The 25,457-nt window shown below is 36.8% G+C and overlaps 1 protein-coding gene across 4 annotated transcripts; it reads left to right on the top strand.

The window, feature by feature from the left end:
* The first annotated feature begins 5,406 nt into the window (after positions 1-5,406).
* On the top strand, positions 5,407-18,689 carry LOC142554997 (AMSH-like ubiquitin thioesterase 3). 4 transcript variants are annotated; one of them, XM_075665627.1, is made up of 14 exons: positions 5,407-5,709; positions 6,110-6,174; positions 6,275-6,350; positions 6,441-6,617; positions 7,761-7,819; positions 8,663-8,768; positions 8,892-8,938; positions 15,182-15,512; positions 15,664-15,753; positions 15,851-15,913; positions 16,350-16,424; positions 17,249-17,311; positions 17,761-17,813; positions 18,366-18,689. In XM_075665627.1, exons 1-14 carry the CDS (start codon positions 5,608-5,610, stop codon positions 18,436-18,438), a joined length of 1,380 nt encoding a protein of 459 aa, XP_075521742.1. In that variant the 5' UTR covers positions 5,407-5,607; the 3' UTR covers positions 18,439-18,689. The 4 variants fall into 4 exon arrangements, with proteins under 4 accessions (XP_075521742.1, XP_075521743.1, XP_075521741.1 ...); XM_075665628.1 differs by lacking the exon at positions 18,366-18,689 and adding an exon at positions 17,895-18,287; XM_075665626.1 differs by lacking the exon at positions 18,366-18,689 and adding an exon at positions 17,927-18,286.
* Positions 18,690-25,457: the final 6,768 nt, after the last annotated feature.

The following is a 25,457-nucleotide window of genomic DNA, read 5'->3' on the forward strand; positions in this document are numbered from 1 at the left end:
ATTAAACATTCATTCTTGTAAATATTGCAAACACCTTTGCTAAATAAACAAGAAAATCCATCTTTATCTAACATAGAAATGGAAATGTTCTTCACCAAGTCTGGTACAAACAAAACATCTCTCAAAAATAATTTAAAATCATTGTTCAAATACAAGCAAACATCTCCTACGGTCTTGGCAGCAACCCTTGCTCCATTGCCCATCCTCAAGAAGGTCTCACCTTCCCTGAGTCTTCTACTTCTTCCCATCGCATGCAAATCATTACAGAGATATGAGGCACATCCGGTATCTAATACCCAAGAAGTAGAGTTAATTGAAATGTTTAATTCAATATAGAACATACCGTTTCCAGAACTCTTCTGGGCCAGATATTCCCTGCAATTACGCCTCCAATGTCCAGGCTTCTTGCAGTGATGACAGATGTCAACAGTCTTGTCAGCCTTCACTGGTGTGCCTGCCACAAAGGGACCCGAAGTCTGCTTCTTCAAGGGCACGTTCTTCTTGGGACGTTGGAAAGAACGCTTCTTTCCCTTCACAGGTGGACCGGTCTTCGTACCAGATGAAGAGCCCACAAAAAGAACCGGCTTCTCTTTCTTGATGGTGGAACTCAAAGGTCACAAGCATGTTCACCAACTCCTCAAGGGTTGGCTCCATCTTGTTCATGTTTAAGTTCACCACAAAAGGATCAAATGAGCTAGGCAGCAATAACAGCAACACGTCGGTGGTCAACTCCGAAGGCAATATCAAATCCATGCCAACGAGCTTGTCCACGAGCCCAATCATCTTTAGGCCATGCTCATGGACCGAGGCCCCATCTCGCATGCGCAAAATGATCAGCTCCTTGACGGTAGCATGCCTAAGAGGACGTGTTTGCTCTCCAAAGAGCTCCTTGAGATGCAAATGAATGTCAGCAGCACTCTTTGCATCCTCAAAACGCCTATGCAACTCATCATTCATAGAAGCCTGCATATAACACCTGGCCTTCAAGTCATGGTCACACCAATCCTTGTAGGTCTGCAATTCCTCAGGAGTGCAGCTAGTCGGAGCCTCAGTAGGGGGCGACTCAGTCAGTGTATATGTAATCTTTTCCGAGTTCAAGACGATTTTCAGATTTCTTAGCCAAGTGATGTAATTAGGTTCGGTTAATACGTGTTTTTTGAGTATGGCAGAAAGAGGATTGCGAATTGAAGACATTGTCAAATTTTGTACTGAAAAGTAAAACAGATAAATGTTAATGACTATTTTAAAATATTTAGTAAGATATAAAGTATGACTTTTACTTTATAAATTTTCGCTCCCACTGTTTTGACATTTTCACTACCCTCTAGTGAAAACGGAGAAACTCCTTTCCTCAGTATGTACGTAAGGTCCAATTAGCAAATTATGATTCTGAATAATATCAGCCAATCATAATCCCTAAAAGGTAGTTTTCAATTGCATCACAATGCAACCCTCTATGTAAACTTTTGTCTCACGTTTGATTAGGACCCAATAATATGACGTCGTTCATCTTCACGTGTCAAGCCTTATCCATCGATGTTGAACATTAATGGACGGTCGCCATGAGTTCCCCCAATAATATGAGCCGAAATCATGGGAGTTCCACGTAGTTCACATCACCATGTCAATGGATGTCACAGCTTTCCGGCACCCAGGGCCCCCCAATAATATGAGCCGAGCCCCGAGTACGGGTAGCGTTCATCATGCATCCATTGTCGATGGAAGACATGAAAATTATAAATAAATTTATAATTCCCCTTTTTGGGCTTGATATTAATTTTGAATCTTATTCAAATGAGGGTTTTTTAATTTTGAAAGGTCTCATCATTAATTTTATTTAAAAGCTCGCCATGTTTGATCGTATGTTTGCCGGATTCATGCAATTTTGTTATTATCATAATAATAACGCACATACTCATTATTTATAACATATCATGCATATATTATAAACAGTAAACAAACAAGGATGATCAATCGCCCCAATACTAATGGCTCGTGTGAGCTAAACACGGGCCTAGGTCCAATTCTAGGGTAATGCAAGGGATGCAAATGCAACTATTACATTAGCTTCCAATATTTACATTTCTTCGATCTTCATAATCATCATGGCCACCATCTTTCAATCTTGATCATCCACTATACTAATATTTACAAATAAATATCCATGGCAAATAGGGATACATCTCATGGGGGTGGGAACGGGCCATAAACCAAGCCCACTTTAAATTTGATAATTATTACAATCATTTAACACAAAATATCCTAGCATACACCTAGCAAATTGGGCTTGAGCTTTTGATCATCCTTCATGCATAATATCACATATCATACACCATCAATTAATTATCACAATAATTAATTGATCCAATATTATATATATTGAACCAATCACTAACCGCAACGATTATAAACTAAATTAACAAAGTATACAAACATCTTTGTCTACTTTCCAATTAATTTATTTATAACCGAATTTCTTGTAAATCACAATTTACTATAAATAATTAAAGTCCAACTTCAATTATTTATTTTATGAGAAAATATTTGCAACTTTTGTAATTTTAAACTTAAGGGCCCAAAAAACTCATTTTTCACCAAAAACATTTTGGCCCATTTAAAATTCACAAATATGTTAGCCATCCAATGGCCCAACAACATCAAGGCCCATGACACTTTGATAATCCAAAACACTTTTGGAAACCCTAGTCGTCATCGCCGTCGCCGGATTCCGGCCAACAAATTATTATTTTTTTATTTCCAATGGGGGGTTCGGGCAGGCACTCGGGCTGCCCTTGCTGCCCGAAATGGGCAGCCCCTCGGGCAGCCCGAGCTGCCCGGAATGGGCAGCAACAAGCTGCCCGAAATCCCCTCTCAAAAACCTTGATTTTTGTTGCAAATATTTCATCTCATGCGTTTAGAAATCGACCTCAATATAATATTATGTATATGCTACACAAACTAGTACCCTTAGCTCATGATACCACTTGAAAGGGATCGATTTTATGGTGTTCAAATGCACAACGGAAGTTCAAAAACTTTTCTAGGGCATAAAACCGAAATTTTAATTAAAATTTGAACACCTTTGTATTAGTGTGTAACATATACTAAACACATTTGTCATACATAGAGTGTTGAGAAATTATACCTATCAACCTCTTGAGGTTGATGATGGCTCCAACCAAGTTGTAAACAACTTGGCTCTTCAAAGGCAAGACAAATCTACAAGCTCTCCTTGTCCTTGAGTCCTTCCTTCAAAATCAAGCCCATCACTAACTAGGTAGATCCCCTCATATTTTGCACTAGAAAAATATGAGGATTTTTCCTTGAGAAGTGTAAGAATTCCTCAACCAAAATGAAGAGAAAAATGGAGAGAATTAGGAGAGGAATTTTCGGCCAAAGTGAGGGAGGGAAAGAGGTTGGAAGACTTTTCTTGGTCCTTGAAAAAGTTGAGTTAAGCATGTGCATGCCATGCCTTGGTTATTCAAAAAGTTGTCTCCCAACTCTTCACCTCCCATGCATGTATTTTTGAGTGGGCTTGTAACAATTACAAGGCCCATGGACTTTAATTTAATTGTATCAAACATATTTGAGCCCAATTAAACTTTACTTGATTTTACTCAAGTCCACTATTTAAATAATTATTTCCAATTGGGCTCTACAAGGCCCAATGTTATTTAATTAATTCAACAATTGAACTAATTTAATTATTTGGAACTCTACTAGATCAACTAGTGTTTAATTAATTCAACACTTGAATTAATTTAATTTAGTCCATAATAATGTTTATGAAAATCACAATTCTCAAATACATTATTCACTTGGCCTACTTTTAATCTACGAACACTTCCACAAATTAAAAGTTATATTTCTCTCGTAGAAGTCATACGTCTAATTTTTTCCTTACGCTTATAAACTCATTTATAAGCCGTTCAACACATTGAACTATTTTACTTTCTCAACGGGATCTAGAAAGCTAGTACTTGTGTGGCCCTCAATGGTTCATTGATACAACTAGCCGTGGGTTCACATCTCCATGTGATTCGGACTAAACATGTCCTTAAATGAGCATACCCTAATTGCTCCATTCTTACTTATCAACTCCTTTATAACAAGAACGTCAGAACTCAAATCTGATAGTACCCAACCAACCATGTTAAACGCCTAGCAACATCGCTTACATGATTCCCTAGGTATCAAATGATAGTGTCTGCAAGAACCATTCAATTATGGTTAGCGTACAGTACGGTCCCTTCAACTCATATATCCCGACCGATTCGACAACCATTGGTTTATCGAGAGTTGTCAATGAATCGATACTATGTGTCATGTCGTAGTTGCATCGATGGTGTAATCTATGAAACCCCATTCATAATTATCACCATAATCTGATCAGAGATTTCAACCTACATACACATGAGAACACATAGGATATCCATACCCGAAGATAAGCGGTGAATCCCCGACTACAATGCATCGACTCCTATATATTTCGACAGAACACCCAACCTTGCCACCTGATGACCCCATGAGAGTCGGTAAACAAGTCAAAGTGTAATTCTAGCACAACATAGAGTCTCAATGTTATCCCGGGTCATAAGGACTAACGGTGTACAACCATAAACTAGGACTTTTCCACTCGATAAGTGAGAACCACTTGGAAAGTCCTTTATGGAGGGTTGTTCAGTGCACTCTACCAGGAGCACCTATCTGCATGCTCGGACATCACAATGTCCCCTACCAATGAAACATGGTACTCACATCGCAGATACTAGTCTCGAACTCGAGCGGCCTATATCCTTCTTAGTGGCGGCTGAATCGACTAGGAACTGTTTAGAATATACAGTATTCCAAATATGAGTTTCATGATACTCATCATATGAGCATCTCATATTCTTTCTACTATTTGTATATTCAAGGGCTTTATCTATGCAACTAGCATGGGTATACATATAAAGATGTGCCAAAATAATAATTTCAAATATTATTAAAATAAAGACTGTTCATACATAGAGTTTCATTGTGAACACTCGGCCAACACTTGGCTCGACGGGTACCTACTCTAACAGCCTCGACCCCGAACCATCCTCCCTAGACCCTACTAGACCAGCTTAGCCACCCAAACCAGCTGCACGCCTCTCCCTTCATGAACAAGCTTCGCACGAGCCCTAGGTTCTATGGCATATCCTCACCAAGCCATGAGTCCAGCCCTCCACGGAGCACCTTGCCTCTTTCTCCCCCTAGCCGAGCCACCTTGCCTCTTAAACCCCTTGATATCCATAGAAACACTAGGTTTGACTTCCTAGCCATGCACATCCCTCACGTTGCTGTCCAGCCATCATCTTGTGCTTAAAAGACACTTTTCTTAGCTCTTTAACGTTTTATATTGACAACATAACCATTAAAAATCATAACACCACTCATATACACATAAAACGGTTGAAACTTTGAAAATTAGGTCGGATTTCAGGGGTCATAACTTTCGTTAACCGCGGCCCCTTTGGCCTCAAGTCCTAAGCAAGCTCTGTTAATTTTTGCTTCGAACTCCCTTCTTTTGCTTGCCGGAGAATCAATTCCCGACGGGAGGATCCCCAGCTTCTACCTGCGAAAATGAGGCGAGCGGCGTTTAATGTTATGACGAGTAAAATCGGTGTGGACAATCGGATTTCTCTTCGCAATTACTATCGCATCGCGGATACTCTGCTCAAACAGGTACCAAAATACGATTAGCCTTCTATGTGTTTCGGTTAAAAAGAACGGATTTTACATCCTTTTTTCTTATGATAGATGCTAGTAAAGAATTACGTCCATGGTACCAAATGGATCGGATCGTGCTGTTGGTTTTATCGTTTTCTGTGTGATTTCTGTGGGAATTATGTGTTTTGTGCATTTGCTTTTTGTATCTTCGTTGAAGAGTACAATATTTTTTAATTTTTTGGTCCTTTGTTTCCAAATCTGTTTTTTATTGGCCGAAAAAAACAATTTGCGGTTCTATATTGATTAATTGTGGTTGGTATTTTTAGCCCTTGTCAAGGGTTTTGGCATTCCGCGTACTAGGTGATGCGGGAAGACAACCTTATTTGGAAGACTAATTAATTTGCTTTTTGCGCAGGCGAATATTTATAGGGAAGAGAAAATTTTAATTGACTTGTATGTGATACTGCTCAGATACTCGAGGTAAGGCGGCAATATTTGTTTGTGTTTTTTTTTTGTTACTTATATTTATGAACATCTTCTCGTTTGTAATGCTATGAGTTTATGCTTTCAATTTGAACAGTTTGGTGTCTGAAACTATACCTTACCATCGTGATTACCAGGCATTATGTCTGAAAGAAAGAACTTTTTATAAGAAGGTAGGTATAATGTCGTAATAGTTTTACATGAAAACCATTGGTTCAGTTGACTCTTGGAGATAGCAGTTGAATTTCTTTGTGGTGTTGCAGAAATTGTTTGATGTTATAGATGAGCTAGAACAACTAAAGCCACAGGTCCGGCAATGGTTAGATGAACTTGATGAAGTTAATACCACAACTCAAATGAATCAAACTGATGGACTAAACAAGATTTCATATGCATTTTCTGTGAATAATAAAGCTTCCTTAAGCTACAGTAATGTACAGGTATTAAATATGATTTTCTTGTCCTTTTCCATGCCAACAAGGTGCATATTATTATCCTTTTGGTTTGCACTTTGAGAGAAAGTAGAAAAAGAAACTATGTACAAAGATGTTGATATGAAGTATAGACTCAAATTTTTTCGCCGTATTTCTTTTCATTTATTTAAGAGTGGTTCCAGTAATTTAACTTTATTTGGGGTATTTGACTAGAATAAAAAAAAACTAACTTCCGAACATCTGGTGCCATATGCGTCAAAAATATTATTTCTGTACAAGAAATAAAATGTAAAGTTGTTTAATAAATTACGTAGTGGATGGAAATTGGAAACAAAATATTTGCATCTTTCATTTTTAGTACCTCATATGAATGGGATTTGTTGTTTTTTCCTGCTTAAGGTTTGTTAAATATAATATAAAATTAAATTCTTGTGGTCAGGATTTTAGTGTAAATGTATTTAAGAAGGAACAGCTTTTTGGTAAATTAGAAATGTATTGGAGGAAATGACGTAACTAAATAAGATGTATTCAGATTAACATTTTGGTTATAAGTTTTCTTTCTGCCTGCAACTTTTATTTTAGGTATAAAGCATTACATGCAAAGTGGAAGGAGATTATTGTGTTACTTTGATCTATGTTTGGTTTTTGGTCTACTGGTCTATAGCAAGTGTGCTCTGGCTTATTTATCGATTTTTCTCCTTCCTTCTAGTGGAGTGCAAGCGGTGTTTCAAACGAAACGATTATCAAACTCAATTGAAATAAATTAATATTATTCTGGAAAAATATTTTGTGGTTGAATTCCCTTTTCTGAATTCAAAATGCTTAAAGATAGTACTAATTCTAGTCCTAATGCAATTAGAATAATAAGAGTTCTTATAAAATTAAAGTAATAGTCCTAAGCCAATTAGGGTAAAGAGTCCTAAAATAAATAAAATACTGATAAAGATCCGATTCTAATGCATTTGAATAACTTAAAAAATCTGAAAACTAATATTATGAATGGGAAAGTATTTAACTTGTTCCATTTAATAATATGTTAATTTGTTTTGGTATAATGATTTAGTATTTAATCGTGTTTCCTTGTTCTTGTGTAATTTTTTTGTTCATATTTTGCTGGTCATCTCCGCACCTTCATCTTCAATGAAGCAGAATAACATGTACACTGGAGTCTCATCATCAAATTCCATTGACTGGCAACTCCAGAAACTGTGAGTGGTTCTTGAAAATATTCATGGCATTATCTTAAGATATGTTATGCTGTTTTGTAGTTGTTTGCAACAAAAGTATATAGTGCTGTTTAATATTTCTCCCATAGAATGAGCTATAAGTTTTTGTGGTTTTTCATCAATGATCCGTGATTCAGTTAACTAGAATATTACTTCATTTTTACCTGGTGTTCAGCATTTTTCTCTGGCATTTGCAGTTCTGCTATTATTAATTATTGAAATCTTCTTGCTCATGCATTTAAGCCAGGAATGGATCTACTTAATTCATTATCAAAACTGAAACATGATTATATTTTGGGTATTCAACACGGCAATCAATAGCTCTCGCTAGTACCTTTTAAAGAAACACTTAATGCTGTGATTACTCATTGAAAAACCGTGTAAGAAATTGCATTATCTGAGTATGGTTCTGTTTTTAGGGAGCTTGAAGCAATTGTGTGAGTGATATATCTGTAAACAGTTTCTGCTGGTTGCCATGCACAAGTTTAGACCATACGTATTTGTTTCTCTCATACGTGGTATCTAGCTTTCTTGTCGGCAGACACGTGTATAGTACCTTTGGACGCCATTGTTTTGTTTTTTTGTAATATTGTCTTACTTAGAGTGGAGCTGGCATTTGCTATGCAGCTATCCTGCTGCATACCAAAATCTACCATGATGTCATATTTTTTAGATACCTGCTTTTGCATATCTTTCTCCTGATCTTCTTTGATCTAATTACCAAGTTTCATCTGGGCAAATAACATATGAGAAAAAAAAAATGTATCAAACTGCTTTTTCAGTTATGGAAAGCTGCGGAAACTGATATTGTTGCTAAATTTGCAGGTCTCTCAGTTTACCTCTTCCAAAGCAGGAAACATTGTCTAGGCATTCGCTTTTGGGACCAAATGGTCTTCGTGGTCAATGGATGGTGCCAGCGGCACAGATTAAGGTGGTGGGAGTAAATTTTATCGTGTCCATTTGCTTGGTTTTCCCATTTAAAGAAAATAATTTTATTCTTCACTAATTTGGTGTTCAGCTCAACTTAATTGTTTAATGAATTTTCCTTACCTAGGTTAACTATCCAACCAATATGATCATGGATTCAAGTGAAATATCAAGGTACAGATTCTATCTTGCCTGAATATTTGCCAACTTTGTTTCCTTGTTTTATTTCTCTCTCTTTCCCATTTCGAGGAGTGGGTGGCGTGAGGAAGGTTCTGTTGGTAAAATTAGTGTCTATCCCAGCCTCCAAATTTACAATGATAATTGTTGTAACACATCACAGGTGATTGATAGTTGTTCACATGTATAATACAGACAGATGCACGCATGTACTTTTAGTTAATTGCTTTTAAATGTCACGCCCCGAAGGTAAACATCCGGCTTTGTTAAACCATCACATGATTGTCAAACAACAAGTCTCGTAGTACAGTATAAATTAAAACTAGTTTATTTTATAAATATCATAAAATAGATACGTCTTTACTACATAAATTCTGAAAACGATAAAAATCTGCGGAAGCGTTTATAACTTTAATTAAAAATTTAATTAAGCGCAAACTAAAATAAACTTCTTGATTTATATTATTACCAGCCCAAAACCGGTCTTGTTCATCTTCTCGATCTCCTATTCTGATTTATCTGGGTAGGGTAGAGTAACGGGTGAGTGATATGGTCATCACTCAGTAAACGGGAGCCGTTCGACACATACATAACAAATACACACGATCATCGAAAAGCAGCATATCATGCATAACGTATTTCGTTTAACATATATCATAAGCATAAATGTAAGCATAACATTGACATAAGCACTGAGATTCATCTACTTTCCATGGTAAACTGATATAAATCCCTAGTTTTTACTGCTCCAAGGGGTTGAGGCCATATAATGGTTACAATCCCACCGTTTAAGGGCCATAAACTTATCGTATGTTGAGATTCTCACCCATGTCTAGTTGAATCTTCACAGTGCTGCAACATTGGTATCGTCCCACAAGAAGCGGAAGATGAAGAATAATGCTCGACTGAAACTTTCAAAAACAAAATGTAACAATTCATATATAAATTATTTTAAAACATAAACTGCTTACTTACCTCAAAATTAATAAAAAACATGAAGATGGATGGCTTGGTTCTAAATTCTCGAAGAACCACTGCAGGTGCTCGGACAATGTCTGGGCAACGCTTCGATAATTTGCGGAATTTTGACTCGAAATTTTGCAACACTTGGGGAGAATTTTTGAAATATATAGTGAATTTTAAGGTGTAATTTTCGAGAATGAGGTGGGGGTATATATAGTTGGTAAGATAAAAATCTTACCATCATTTGTTTGATATTTCTTACATAATTCTAGACTGCATGGATATTTCTTCCATAACCGTTGCATTACCATATTTTCGAATAACTTGTGTACCAAGTTCATAAATTTCGAAAATATACTGGCTTGGGTGGTTGAACGTGAACTGCTTTTTTGTGCAAATTCATAACGTATTTAGATTGCATTGAATTTATTAGCTTCTTCATTGGGGAAAAGTTACCCTGCATGTGTTATTTCTTCCAAATTTGATTGTACTCTAGCCTGAAATTTCAAATCTTTGACTATATTGCACTGGATTTTTGAATTTAATATATTTATTGGTTAGAAAATTTTGAATACCATGTCTTATTTAATATTTTTAAATATATTATTACTTACAATAATACCAAATTCCGAAAATACAATTTTATGCAATATCTATAATTAAATAAATAATTATATTCTCACAAATCTTGGTTCTCACATCCATCCCTGATTATTAGAAGTTTCGTCCTCGAAACTTGAATTGTCTTGATCTTAAAAAAAGTAATTGCTTACGCATTTTCTCATCAAATTCCCAAGTATGTTTTCGTTTTATGTGGTTAGACCATTGCATCTTGACGTAGGAAATGGTATGTCGTCTCAGCACTTGGTCCTTGGTGTCCACAATCCTAATAGGGACCTTTTCATATTTCAACTCTTTTCTCAGGTTACCTTTGATCATGAGCGGTTCAATTTCCAGAACATGGCTTGGGTTCAGGTGTATTTGCTTAGCTGGGACACGTGGAAGACATTGTGAATCTTTGACATATCTGATGGCAATACTAGTCTGTAAGCCAATGTTAGCACTCTCTCCAGAATTTCAAATGGTCCTACGTACCCCGATGATTTAGTTTTCCTGTTTTACTGAATCGAACGTCTCCTTTCAGTGATGAGACCCTTATACAAGCTTTTTCACCAACTGTGAATTCCACTGTTCTCCTTTTAAGATCGACATGACTCTTTTACCGGTCTTGTGTTGCCTTGAGTCTGTCTTTGATGAAGGCCACTTTGTCCATTTTCGCTTGGATTAGTTCTGATCCAGTTATAACTTTCTCCCATACTTCGTCCCATTACAGTGGTGATTGACATTTTTGTCTGTACAGAGCTTTATATGTAGCCATTTCGATGCTGCTTTGATAACTGTTATTGTAATCGAACTCTATCAAAGGTATATCTTCACTCGAATTACTACTGAAGTTTAGGGCACAAGCTCTCAGCATATCTTCTATGGTTTGGGTTGTTCTCTCAGTTTGGCCATTAGTTTTTGTGATAAGCATACTAAAAGTAACTTTTGTTCTCGTAGCTTCTTGAAAGCTCTTCCAAAAACTTGAGACAAATCTCGGATCTCTGTCAGGCAAGATACTGGCTGGAACTCCGTGTAATCGTACGATATTGTCCATGTACAGGGTAGCCAGCTTGTCCAGGTTATAGCTCATGCGGACAGGCTAAAAATGCGCAGATTTTGTGAGTTTATGTACGATTAACCATATTTCGTTGTGGCTCTGACTTGACTTTTGTAATCCTACCACAAAGTCAATAGAAATATGCTCTCATTTCCATTTTTGGATTTCTAACGGTTACAGTAATCCTCCAGGTCATTGATGTGCTGCTTTGTACTGCTGACAGAATTGGCATCTAGAGAAGAATTCCGTTACATCTTTCTTCGTTCTATTCTACAAAAAATTCTTTTTGAGGTCTCTGTGCTAGGGTGAATCGAGAATTTTGACTTGTGTGCTTCGATTATCACCTCCCGGCGAAGGTTATCGATGTGGATACGCACAGACGTCATTTCAGCCATAGGACTCCTTTATCGTCAATCTGACGATCTTGAGTGTGAAATTTGCGGAAAATAAAATTTTTCTTACATAAATAATAATATTTCAAAATGCAATATAAATAAAATACTTGACTAAATAATTGAAATATAAATGAGTACAAACTATTTCCGTGTCACCAAAGTCACTAGTCAAACGAGCTTGCAAAAAGTACTTATTTAAACAACATGAAGTAATTTCATTAAATCAGAGTAAATGAATTCGACACGCATAAAATTCTTGAAAACTTAAGCAGTCATCGGGTTAGGCCTCCGCACACTCCGAGCCAACTCACTGGTCCCCACCTCTCGTCTCCTCGTACTCATCCTCACCTGCATCGATCAAGTCTAGTGAGTCTAAAGACTCAATATGTATAAGCTGAGAATAGCAAATAATCCATAATAAAAACCACATGCATTTTAAAGGAGCACATACATGCTTAAACTCTGAACATACTTTTATAAACATAAACGTGACATTATTTCATAAACTTTTCATAAACGTGCTTGCATCATACATATGTAAACATGCATACTCATCATCATTTTGCGTAGAGATATGTTTCAAAGCAAGTGACCCATAACATATTGCGCCTGATCAGACTAAACCACAGTACTGGGCTGGCAGGGATCATTACAGACTTTCGACCGAACGTCCACTTCCACATACGTAAGATCCCCAGTCATGTTTTACCGGGTGGATTGGTCCCTGGTCATGCTTTACCGTTTTCCAATCCTGATCATAACCCGGTCATGCTTTACCGGGGTGGAGAAGTCCTCAGACACGTTCTCCGGCTTTCAAACCCGTTCATAATTGGTCACTAAGACAATTCACATACCTCAAAAACATAAAACATTTTCTTTTTGCACGTCGAACATACTTACATAGTGTCGAGGGCTTCATTGGATCTCGCTTGGGCTACTGCTGCGCATACTAAGACCTTATTAAAGCAACTTAAATTTCATAACTTAATTGTACCAATCGTACTCACCACCGAAGTAATTAAACAACTTACGACTTTCTAGACCACTCGGGACTTGACCATTTTTAACCATCATACTAGACCATGACATCGAACCCCGAAACAATTTCGATATGGAGTATGAACATTTCCCAAGTAATGGAAGACACGAACTTTGCATAAACCATAATGCAACGTTTCCTATCCAAACTTCGTAACGGCTAATCTAACCCTCACTAAGCTTGCACATAACGACGTATTAATACCCAAACGAGGCAATATCACTTAAACCTAAAACTCCCCCATTCCTGGACCAGCGCCTACAGAGTAGCGCTGCAGCGCTGGTTAAGCGCCTAGGCGCTACATCTTAGCGCCGCGGCGCTACTAAACACGAACCTCAGGCGCTGTAGTGCTCCAGATACAGCACTGCGGCGCTAACCCTGCGCGACTCAAACCCAAAAATGATCATCTTCTACCCATTCGCTTCCCTCCGACTTCTATTGTAACCAAACCCTTACTGACCCGAACGAAACACCAAAAACGTCTGATCACAACACATGACATACCTAAACGCAGCAGTGATTACCCAGCGGTTCCCAACAAAGCCTGCAACCAATAAACCTCAAGAAAACATGAAGAACACATTTGATAACAACACAGTTTGAGCAGTCACACGAAAATGATCATAACTCACTCGTCTCTTGTCCGAAAATTACGAATTTACTGTCAAATCGAAGGTATCGAAAAGTGCTACGTTTTATATGTTGATGAAAGTTTTTCCAGAAAACCGATCGAAAACGTGAACATCCAACGTTGTTCAACAATCATATAATTGCCAAACAACAAGCGTCGTAGCACAGTATAAACCAAAATCAGTGTGTTTCATAAATATCCTAAAAAAGAATCGTCTTTAGAGCAGAATTTCTGAAACGATAAAAAATTGCGTAAGCGTTTACGATTCTAATTAAAAAGTAAAATAAGCGAAAACTAAAATAATTTCTTGTTTCATCTTATTACCAACCCCAAAATTGATTTTGTTATTCATTCTCGATTTTCTCTTCTGGCTTATCGGGGGAGGGTAGATGAAAGGGTGAGTGATATGATCGTCACTCAGTAAGTGGGGCCGTTCGAGCACATACATAACAAATACACATGATTTTCGGAAAACTACATATCATACATAACATATTTCGTATAACATATATCATAAGTTTAAACATAAGCATAAAATTGGCATAAGCATTGAGATTCATCTGCTTTTTATGGTTGACTGATATTAGTCCTTAATTTTTACCTTTTAAGGGAGTGAGACCATGTAACAGTTACAATCTCACCGTATAAGGGTCATAAACTTATGGTATCTTGGGATTCTCACCCTTATGCATTTGAATCTTCTAAGTGCCAACACATTGGGTGTTGTCTCACAAGAAGGGGAAGAAGAATAATAATAATGCTCCACCAAAACTTTAAAAAACGAATTGAAACAATTATAATTATTTTAAAACATACGCCCACTTACCTCAAACTTGATAACAAACGTGAAGATGGATCACTTGGTTCTAAATTCTTAAAGAACAACTGCAGGTATTCGGACAACCTTTGGGCAGCACTTTGATAATTGAAGAACTTTGATTTGAAAATTTGACAACAATTCGGGAGAGAATTTTCGAAATATAGAGGGAATTTGAAGGTGTGATTTTCGAGAATAGAGTGGGGTATTTATAGGTGGTGAGGTGAAATCTTATCATAATTCATTTGATATTTCTTCCATAATTTCAAGATTGAAAGGATATTTCTTCTATAACCATTGCATTATCATAATTTCGAAAAACTTGTGCACCAAGTTTGCACGAATTTTTAAAATATACTGGCTTGGGTAGTTGAATGTAGACTGTTTTCTTGTGCAAATCCATGAAGTACCTAGACTACAATGAATTTATTAATTTCGTTGTTGGGCAAAAATTACCTTGCATGTGTTATTTTATTCTAAATTTGATTGTACTCTAGCCCTAAATTTTGAAATTCATGAATATATTGCACTGAATTTTGGAATTTAATATATTTATTGGCTAAAAAATTTTGAATACCATGTATTATTTAATATTTTCAATTTTTTTAATTACTTTCAATATATCAAACTTTCGAAAATGCAATCTTATACGTGTCTATAATTAAATAAATAATTACATGCCTACAAATCGTGGTTCTCACGTAACAGTTCAAGATTATGCCTATATGTTTGTAGCTTGAATCAGGGTGGGCGACATGACCCTGTCACAGTAGCAGACAGTGCTTCAAAAATGGAAACATCAACCATGGATTCTGTTCTATCTTTATATGATGGTAGATGGCTACATCCTGCTGAGGAATCTGCTCGTCTACTAAACAATGAATTGGAGAAGAATGATTTTCAGTTGGTTAATATCAGGCAACCTTCTCCACCTCCTGTTCTTGCAAAGGCACAACTAGAGGTGCTTCCTATATGTCCATCAAAAGTTGCTGATCCAAGGCCAGGGCCGCCAAAGATCCCTCAGGATGGGTTGCCCAGTTCCAATTCTTACCAAGATCTTCATATAGTGCGTTTGTGGTCTTGATCCTACATTTGTAAATAATAGAAGATAATGGCTACCTTTTCCTTATGATTTCAACTTAACCCCGATATTTTTTAATATACTAATAAAATTCTTGCATTTGTCTGTGATGCTCATTTGTTTGCTCGTATTGTAGCCAGTGAAGATGTTGGAAGATTTTTTGAGAATAGCACGACAAAATACTGAGACGAATTTGGAAACTTGTGCCGTTCTTACTGGCTCACTAGTAAGACTGAGGCTTTGTAAAGGAAAAAATTGTATAGCTTATTTGAAACATGTTCCATTTGCAGTATCTAATATTTTTAATTTCCTTGGTAATGCAGCGGAAAAGAGTTTTCCAAATTACTACACTCATAATTCCGAAGCAGGAGTCAACTTCAGATTCGGTAATTATATTTGCACAAATTTATGTCTAAGGCTTTATTTCACAACCTTAATCGGCACATGATCACTTTTAACAGAATTTGCCTCCCTCCTAAAAATACATGGAATAAGTTGGTTACACTATTTCATATCTATAGAAATTTTTATAAAACTGATTAGTTTATGTTTTTGTAATTATATGGGATCAAACTAACAATGGATATAAAAAGATTTACTGCCTATATCAACATATATTTCTAGATTACTTATAGGACAAGTAAACGACCCATATTATGGTTGAGTTTTAAATATGACGTGTTTCTTCTGTAGTGTTGCTCACTACTAGCTGAATGTGATTTCCCCCATTAAGTTTCAATAATGAATGAGCTTCTGATGATACTTTTTAGCTATTTTAGTTTTCAATGACAATCTAATTGAAATTGCCTTGTTTATGTTTAGTGCCAAACATTGAATGAAGAAGAGATTTTCGAGGTTCAAGATGAACGTTATCTTTTCCCCCTTGGGTGGATTCATGTAAGTCTTATACCAGCTTGGCACATTGGTCACGTCACCTCATTAAATTGCACTAAACTCTTAAGCATGATTGGACTTTTGTAATCTTGGATTTGGTTCTTGTGCCTTTTTCCAATCTTTGGTTGTTGAAAATTAAGAAAGGATTGATATAATTCTGATGATATGATGTATATTAACAAAATTGTCAAAACGTTATTTTCATTCAGTAATTTGTTTCTGTTTTCCTTGCCTCCTGTCCTCAAAATTCTGAATTTACGTGAGCACCTGAAATTTATCTTTTCTGTCTTCATTCGAAATACTGCAGATATAGTTTTATGGGTATTAAGTATCTGGGTATTCTTGTGTAAAGTTTCTTCTTCATTTGATATGAAGAGGGTAATATATTTCTTATCTGCAGTTTGTGATCCTTGCTTGGCAGAATCTTCTGTGTTGAAAGAATCTGTTGAAATGCATAATTCTTTGGACCGTTTGAGTATCTTGTGTTTAGAAGCTCTCTACGATAATTTATTTTTCCTCAACAAGAGAACTTTGTCTGTGGGGGAACTTGGGCCTTTACTGTTGACATCATTTACGATGTTGACGTATTGATTTAGAATCTTAATACTTAACATGTGCCATCTTTTGTTGCACATTGTCCGGTAGAGTATTTTTCGCATGGTTAATTGATTTTTATTCGTGCCTCTCATGCTACGATGATTTCTAATATAAATATAATAACCACGAAAATGTATAAGGACTCAAGGGTTGCTGTGAATGTATATCATATAGTTATCATCTGTTAATCCAATGTAATATATTTTTCACAATTTGGTTCTTATTTGCAGACACATCCAACACAAACTTGTTTTATGTCTTCCGTCGATTTGCACACTCATTATTCATACCAGGTACAGTAAGTATAACTGTATGGCGTTGATCTTGACTTCGTTAGCCCAATTTCCTAAGACTTTCGTGTGGCTGCATGTATGAGTTATTGTGCCAAATTAGAATATTTTATCGTGTAACCGTTGGTCCCCCATATTTGGTATCAAGGCCCATTAGTAAGATATTACGAGTCAGTTTAATCGTAATGTGTACAGAAATTTGGCTGAGCAAAACTGCTTTTGGTTTTTGGAAGAATATGATGTAGACATTTTCATTGTTGGAAGACTGATAACGGGGAAGAAATAATTTCCTGAGTTGAAAAATATCAAATGGGAGTCTATAACTTCAGGAGAAGGCCTATCCATGTTGTTCTATTGATTTTGATTCCTTTCTTTTGTTTTCTTTCTGGTCTGCCGTACTTTGCTATACTAAACAATTTTAGTCTTCATAAGAACCTCTGACTTGTTTCTAGGTTATGTTACAAGAAGCGATTGCTATTGTCATGGCTCCCACGGACACATCAAGGTATAGTTTTACTTATTTCTGATAAATTACATATGCTTTACTGGAAATCGATATTGCTCTCTTTTTGTATTTGTAATCAAGTGTTTTTCTTTCCCTGGTAATCTACCCTATAGACCATATTGCACATCAGTGACTGAAGCATGGCCAAGCGCAACAGCTTATTTTTATAAACTTTATTGGGGATGGTAATTATCATGTGGGACAGAGGTGTGTTTAATGCCAAATGGTTTTCTACTTGTTGGAGGATGAGTGTGAATTTAATGTGTTGGAACAGCTATATACTAGATTGTTAAACGCTGGCCTATCTTATATCCTTTAATATTTTACATGGATGTTTCTCTAAACTGTTTTCATCTTTGGTCTGAGGTCGACTATTATTTAATGCACATGGATATTTATATGATATTGTTTGCACAGCGTTGAGGAGTATCCATGCTGCTATTGTTCTCTGTTCAATTCTGTTGAATTCATTTGTATATCTATTGCAGCCCTTATGGAATATTCCACCTTTCTGATCCTGGTGGTGTTGCTGTTATTCGAAACTGTCAACAGCGTGGTTTCCATCCTCATGAAGAGCCAGACGGTGGAAGTCCCATTTATGAACATTGCTCCCATGTTTATATGAATCCTAATATGAAATTTGACGTGGTTGATCTTCGGTGACCCTGCGGCTTTTTACAGTAACAATTAATTATAAACATCGACATTTTGTACATTCCTTTTAGATTTTGTGAATATAAATCCACTTTATCTTATCATGAAACCATACCCTCGACCTCATGTACAATCTTCTTAATATTCAATAAGAATAATCTTCCCATAATTGCCACCTGATGAAGGGAAAATGGAAGAAATGGAACAATGGAAAGATGAGTATGAAGCCATTTATATAAAGATTTTTTTATGGCATCTCAAGAACTTCACTCTATTTATTGCTTATATCGTGTATCATCATAACGAATCCCATATGGATTCGTTAAATGCCTTCATATCTTTGCATAAAGGAAAAATCATTCATAGAGTTCACATTATCCTTGTTCTATTGACAGAAAGTCCATATTAGTTATCAAATACAAACGGATTCCTGGAGAACATGAATAAGAGGTAAATATTATTCGTAAATTGGACACCAAGTAATCCAGATGTCGGTGATAAACTTCATCTATCAAAGATTCAAGAATGCAAGACTCAATCTGTAACCCGAGTTCAAATGCTTCAATTTCAAGAAACAAGGAAGATGGCTGCATCTTAGGTCCAAGCATATCGCCTGCATCTTAGGTCCAAGCATTCGCTCACACAATTAAACATTACCAAATGATCTAATCTTGGAACAAGTCAACGGCCATACAAACACTTTTTCTATAAGGTTCAAAATGCGATTACGTAATCCAACTGCATGCAAATTTAGGAAAAACGAAAAATGAATAATTAAATTGTTTTAATTGCATAAATTAATTATGGTCGGCATATTTACATGTTTAAAAGGTAGTTTTATGTTAGAATGCATAAACTGTGTTTTGAAGGTTATTCGAGACGCGATCGAGGAACGGAGATCGGAGACCTTAAAAGAAAAATAATTTTATTAAATAATTATTTAATATATGGTATAATTTAATGATTATTTTTGAAAATGTGGTATTTTGATATGTTTTTAAACGCCGAGTCGTATTTTAAACCGACAATAAATTTTTGACGAAAATAAGGATTTTTTGATAACTCGGCTAATATTTTCACAAAATTTCCCAAATAAAATATTTTAATTATTATCTAATGGGCTTACTTGAAACGTCTGCTCATTTTAAAATTCCACTGAACATTTCTTTAATGCCATGGCCGAAACCATTACTACATAAATCCATAAAATTCGGAACATGCATTTTGTGAAATCATCCCACGGCTGAACAAATTAACTACAATTAAAATTATGACAAAAAGCAACCAACCTAAGCAATTTGCCGTTTAAAAATATAAAACGTCAAGCATATTAAAATCTGACAAAACCCTCAAAAAAATAAAATCATCAACCACTTAAAAAGCTGTTTAAACGTGTTCCAATAAAATCATATCCTTGCGGAAGAATACAAGGTCCTCGGGTTAACGTGCCCCACCAGCTCCGCCCGTTCAGTCATCATCCCCTCCAGTCTCCTCATCGAAAAGCTCACCTGCATCATTCAAACCTAGTGAGTCTAAAGACTCAACACACCTGTAACGTTATAATGAGTATATATACATAACATGCAACAGTGAAAAGTATTGTATTCAAAATACATTTCATGATCTTAAAAGTGTAAACGTAACCATATCGTAAAAGCATGCATGTCAAAACAGCTTATCATATCATCATATAATTATACATTTACTTTAATTGAATTCAGTTCATTAGTTGTGACTTCCGTATCAACTCTATCGTATCAGCTCTATTCGATAGATCCATCTACGTATAACCGTGGTACCCGGCGGCTGTCGGACATCAGCGACAATATTACCCATCCACTGTGCCTATGCATCATTATCATCGTATACATATATCGTCAGTCACAACCAATTCTCATCCTTCAAAAGTATCATCATTTTCATCACTTATCAAAATCATGCATATACGTAATTTTTCTTAAAACCAAGCATGCAACGTATTTTTCATAACTCATAAAAATCACGCTCGTGATACAAAAATATTTAAATAAAACACGTCAAATTGTACTCAGGGCGCTGCCATGACAAAAATCTCGACTCAGGTGCAAAATAACCATTTTGCCATTGGAAACCCAAAATGACCATTTTACCCATGTACCTCTAAATTTCGACCCGAAGCTTACCAAATTCCTTAAACACCCAAAAACATAAAAATAAAAATTTCTTAGACGTAAACTCGAGCCCATTTCAGAACTTATACGATTCGTTTTAAAACTTGAACTGGGGTCTCGGCTTTAACCCGAATCAACTCGAAACTTAACCAAAATATTCCCAACTTTTTACCACACCTTATGCACATCTCACCAGCCCTTAAACCATCTAGACCAACAAACTTAATACTTCGAATAACACCTGAAAGTTGCTGGATTTTTCTGCACCAAAGCAAGCCGAACCCTAGTGCAATAAACCCTCGAATTCTCGACCCTAGACCAAACCAACTGAGACCAGACCTGAAACAACTATTCCTAGCCCACCTTTGGACCCTCCTGGACCACACCATGGCCGCCTGGTTCATCCCTCATTGGCCGAGCCTACCCTTTCAACTTGAGAAAACATGAAACACATGCACAAATTTTCACAGCTTGAGCGAGTTTACGATAAAAATCATCTCTCCCTCGTTTCTTATCAGAAAATTATGAATTTGCTAGCGAATCGAAGATAACACAGAGTGCTACAAATCATATGTTTAACACATTTCCAGAAAACCAACTTATAAGTCACATAATTCGAAATAACAGATGGTGACAGGTTTTGTGACACAGAAATTTCACAGCTTGTGCGATTTTACGACAAAAATCATATCGCCATTGTTTCTTATCAGAAAATTATGAATTTTCTATCGAATCAAAGATAACACAGAATGATATAAATTATATGTTGAACACATTTCCCAAAAACCAACCTGTAAGTCGCAGAATTCGAAATAACAGAGGTTGACGGGTTTTGTGACATATAAATTTCACAGCTTGTGCGATTTTACGATAAAAATCATATCTCCCACGTTATGTATTGGAAAATTACGAATTTGCTATCGAATCGAAGATAACGCAGAGTGCTATAAATCATATGTTGAATACATTTCTAAAAAACCAACTTATAAGTTGCAGAGTTTGAAATAACAGAAGATGACAGATTTTCTGAAACAGAAATTTCACAGCTTGAGAGGTTTTACGATAAAAATCATATTTCCCTTAAGAAGATCGATCGGCCCTCCTCAAAACATGACTAACTTGTGACTCCAGCCCCTTGACACCTAAACTCCCAACGTATACAGCCCCCTAACACCTCAAACCGGAAGCTCCTTACACAAGAAGTCAAGAAAACGTGAATTGCATCAAAGTGTACGTGTATTTCATGTCAAAACTATGCAAAAACGATACCAAATAATAGAACAAAATATTTCTCATACATAAACACACAAAATAGCATATTATGATGTGAATGATGAGAAAAACGTGATTTTGAGCGTGCCTTTCCGTTTATACGCTCGAAAACCGTGAAGACCTTTGCGTAGAACTTGCACAGGAGAGGCGAGGAACGATTTCTTTGAAAAAAGCTTGAGAAAACCTAAGGGGGAAGCTGCTGGATTTTTGAAGAAAGCTGCTGGAACATGGAGGGGGCGGCAGGGCTATATTGCATAGGGCCGAGATTTCAAGGGCTAAACCAAAATTTTCAAGAGTCCAGGGACTGAAATTGACGGAACCGAAAGCTCAAGGGAAAAACCTGGAATTTTTGAAAATTCAGGGACTAAATTGCAAAATTTAAAAAAATTTTAGGTGTTGTTTTATAAGTCCTCGATAAATGGGGGCTGTTTTCACAATTTCTGGAATTATAAGGGTTAAAACAATGATTTTTGAGATTTTAGAGCTAAAACTTGATGGAATTCGAAATTCATGGGGTTAGGATGCATATTTTCGAAACTTTAGGGCCAAATTGAAGAATTTCAAAATTTCAAGGGTTGAAATGCTATTTTCGAAAATATCTTGGGGTCCAAATATTCATTTTTCGAGAAACATTAGGGTCCAAGTGTTAATTTTATAGAAATTGTGGGTAATTAATGATAGAAATACCTAAAGTTTCGACACGATTGGATTTAATGGTATATTCGTCGCATGGAGGATATTCATTTTAGGCGTAGCTATCTACGCATTGCTGGATTCGGGAGCTACACACTCATTCATATCTGAGACATTCTTCAAGCGACTAAAGATTATACCCGAGGATATGTGATTAGGCTTCAAGATTTCTATTCCTTTGGGTGATCAAATGGTCACTTCGAGCATCATGAAGAATCTGGAGCTTCATTTGCACAAAGAGGTGGTTCGGTCAGATCTTATCGTACGCTCAATGCCTGAATTCGACATCATTCTTGGCATGAATGGGCTATCATTGAATGGAGCTTCGATAGATTTTCAGCAGAGGTCGGTGTCTATTCGACCCCCAGCAGGAAATATTTTATCTTTGAGGTAGCAAGGAACAAGCAAATGCCGCACATTATCTCCTGCATCTGTGCGATGAAACTTATGAAGAGAGGCTGCCAAGCTTTTCTAGCATGCGTTATTTCAGTGCCTGCTCCTGTCAGTCAGAAGCTAGAGGATGTTGAAGTTGTCAGAGACTTTCTTAGCGTCTTTCCTGAGGACGTTTCTAGCATTCCACAAGACCGAGAGGTGGAATTTTCTATTGAGTTGATTTCAAGCATTGTCCCAATTTCTTACGCACCCTATCATCTAGCACCCGCTGAAATGAAAGATTTGAAGTATCAAATTCAAGAGTTGCTGGACAAGGGTTTTATTCGCCTTAGTTGTTTTCCATGGGGCGCACCGGTATTATTTGTGAAGAAAAAAGATGGTAGTATGCGACTCTGCATTGATTATTGAGAGCTGAATAGAGTCACCATAAAAAATAAGTATCCCCTACCTAGAATCGAGGACTTATTTGATCAATTACAAGGAGCCTCGATTTTCTCAAAGATAGATCTTCGTTTGGGATACCATCAGCTGAAGGTGAAGGAGTCTGATGTTCATAAGACGGTTTTTAGGACTCGATATGGGCACTACGAGTTTATGGTCATGCCATTTGGGTTGACCAATGCGCTAGCTATCTTCATGGATATCATGAATCACATATTTCAGCCGTATCTGGATCAATTCATTATAGTCTTCATAGATGAAATACTGATTTACTCAAAGAGCCGAGAAGAGCATAGACAACACTTGACAACGACTCTACATATATTGCAAGATAGAAAGTTATACGCTAACTTCAGAAAGTGCTAGTTTTAGCTCGAGAGAGTGGCTTTCTTAGGCCACATTATTTATAGGTATGGAGTTGAGGTTGATCCGAGCAAATGAAAAAGTGTAACCGAGATCCGTAGCTTCTTGGGTCTAGCTGGATGCTACCAGAAGTTTATTCAAGGATTCTCTTTTATTGCGGTACCATTGACTGCCTTGACAAAGAAAAATGAGAAGTTTATTTGGGGATCCGAAGGCCAAGCAAGTTTCGAAAAGTTAAAGTAAGCTTTGACTTCAGTGCCAGTTCTGTCGATGCCATCAAGGCAAGGAGAGTATGTTTTTTATACGGATGCTTCGAAGCTTGGTTTAGACTGCAGTATTGATGCAAAATGATCGAGTGATAGCTTATGCATCTAGACAGTTGAAGGTTCATGAGAAAAATTACCCGACTCATGACCCCAAGCTCGCAGCAGTAATATTTGCTCTCAAGATTTGGAGACATAACTTATATGGGTAGAAGTACAAGATTTTGACCGACCATAAAAGCTTGAAATTATTCTTTACCCAAAAAGAGTTAAATATGATGCAGCGAAGATGACTAGAGTTGGTAAAGGATTACGACTGCGATATTAGCTACTATCCGGGAAAAGCTAATGTAGTTGCAGACGCTTTGAGTAGAAAGATAGTAGTCATTGCGCAATTGACAGTCCAGAGACCGTTGCAAGTAGAGATTCAACGATTCGAGCTTGCAATATATTCTAGGGGCGAGACCCCCAATCTTGCCACTATGACAGTTCAGTCGACTCTGAGGGATATAATTCGAGAAGGTCAGTCTTCTGATGAGGAGTTGAAAAACGGACACTGAGAGACGAGTCTAAGGGACGAAAGCTGTATTATGAGGAGGATGGGATAGTTCGATATCGAGATCGACTTTGGGTTCCTAGTGGCGATTCACCGATAGAGGTTATTATGAAGAAGCTCACAATACCCCGTACTCCATTCATCCGGGAAGTACGAAGATGTACAAGGATCTGCAATTATTGTATTGGTGACCGGGCATGAAACGAGACATCTTTGTTTTGTGTCCGAATTTTTGAAATGCCAGCAAGTTAAGACAGAGCATCAGAGTCCAGTCGGGAAGCTTAAGCCACTTCCTATTCCCGAGTGGAAATTAGAAAATATTACTATGGATTTTTTTTTGGGATTGCCAAAGACTATCAAGGGATTCAATGCCATTTGAGTGATAGTTGATCGTCTTACAAAATCAGCACATTTCTACCTACCAAGATGACATTAACCATGACACAGTATGCAGAGCTGTACATTCGAGAGATAGTCCGAATGCATAGGATTCCTATTGTCCATTGTTTCTTACAGAGACCCGAGATTCACATCGTCTTTCTGGAAGAGTCTACATGCAACAATGGGGACAAAATTGTTGTTTAGCACATCATTCCATCCTCAAACCGATGGTCAATTTGAAAGGGTGATTGAAATTTTGGAGGACCTACTCCGAGCTTGTGTGATCGATTTTCAAGTAAGTTGGGAACCAAAATTACCTCTAGTGGAGTTCACCTATGACAATAGCTACCAATCACCTATAGGAATGGCTCCTTACGAGGCACTATATGGCAGGAAGTGTAGATCGCCTATTTGGACGAGGTTGGTGAAAGAGCGGAATTTGGTCCGGACTTTATCAAGCAAACAACAGAGCTAGTAG

This window comes from Primulina tabacum, chromosome 9, assembly GCF_025594145.1.
Source record: "Primulina tabacum isolate GXHZ01 chromosome 9, ASM2559414v2, whole genome shotgun sequence".
Classification (NCBI taxonomy): Eukaryota; Viridiplantae; Streptophyta; class Magnoliopsida; order Lamiales; family Gesneriaceae; genus Primulina; species Primulina tabacum.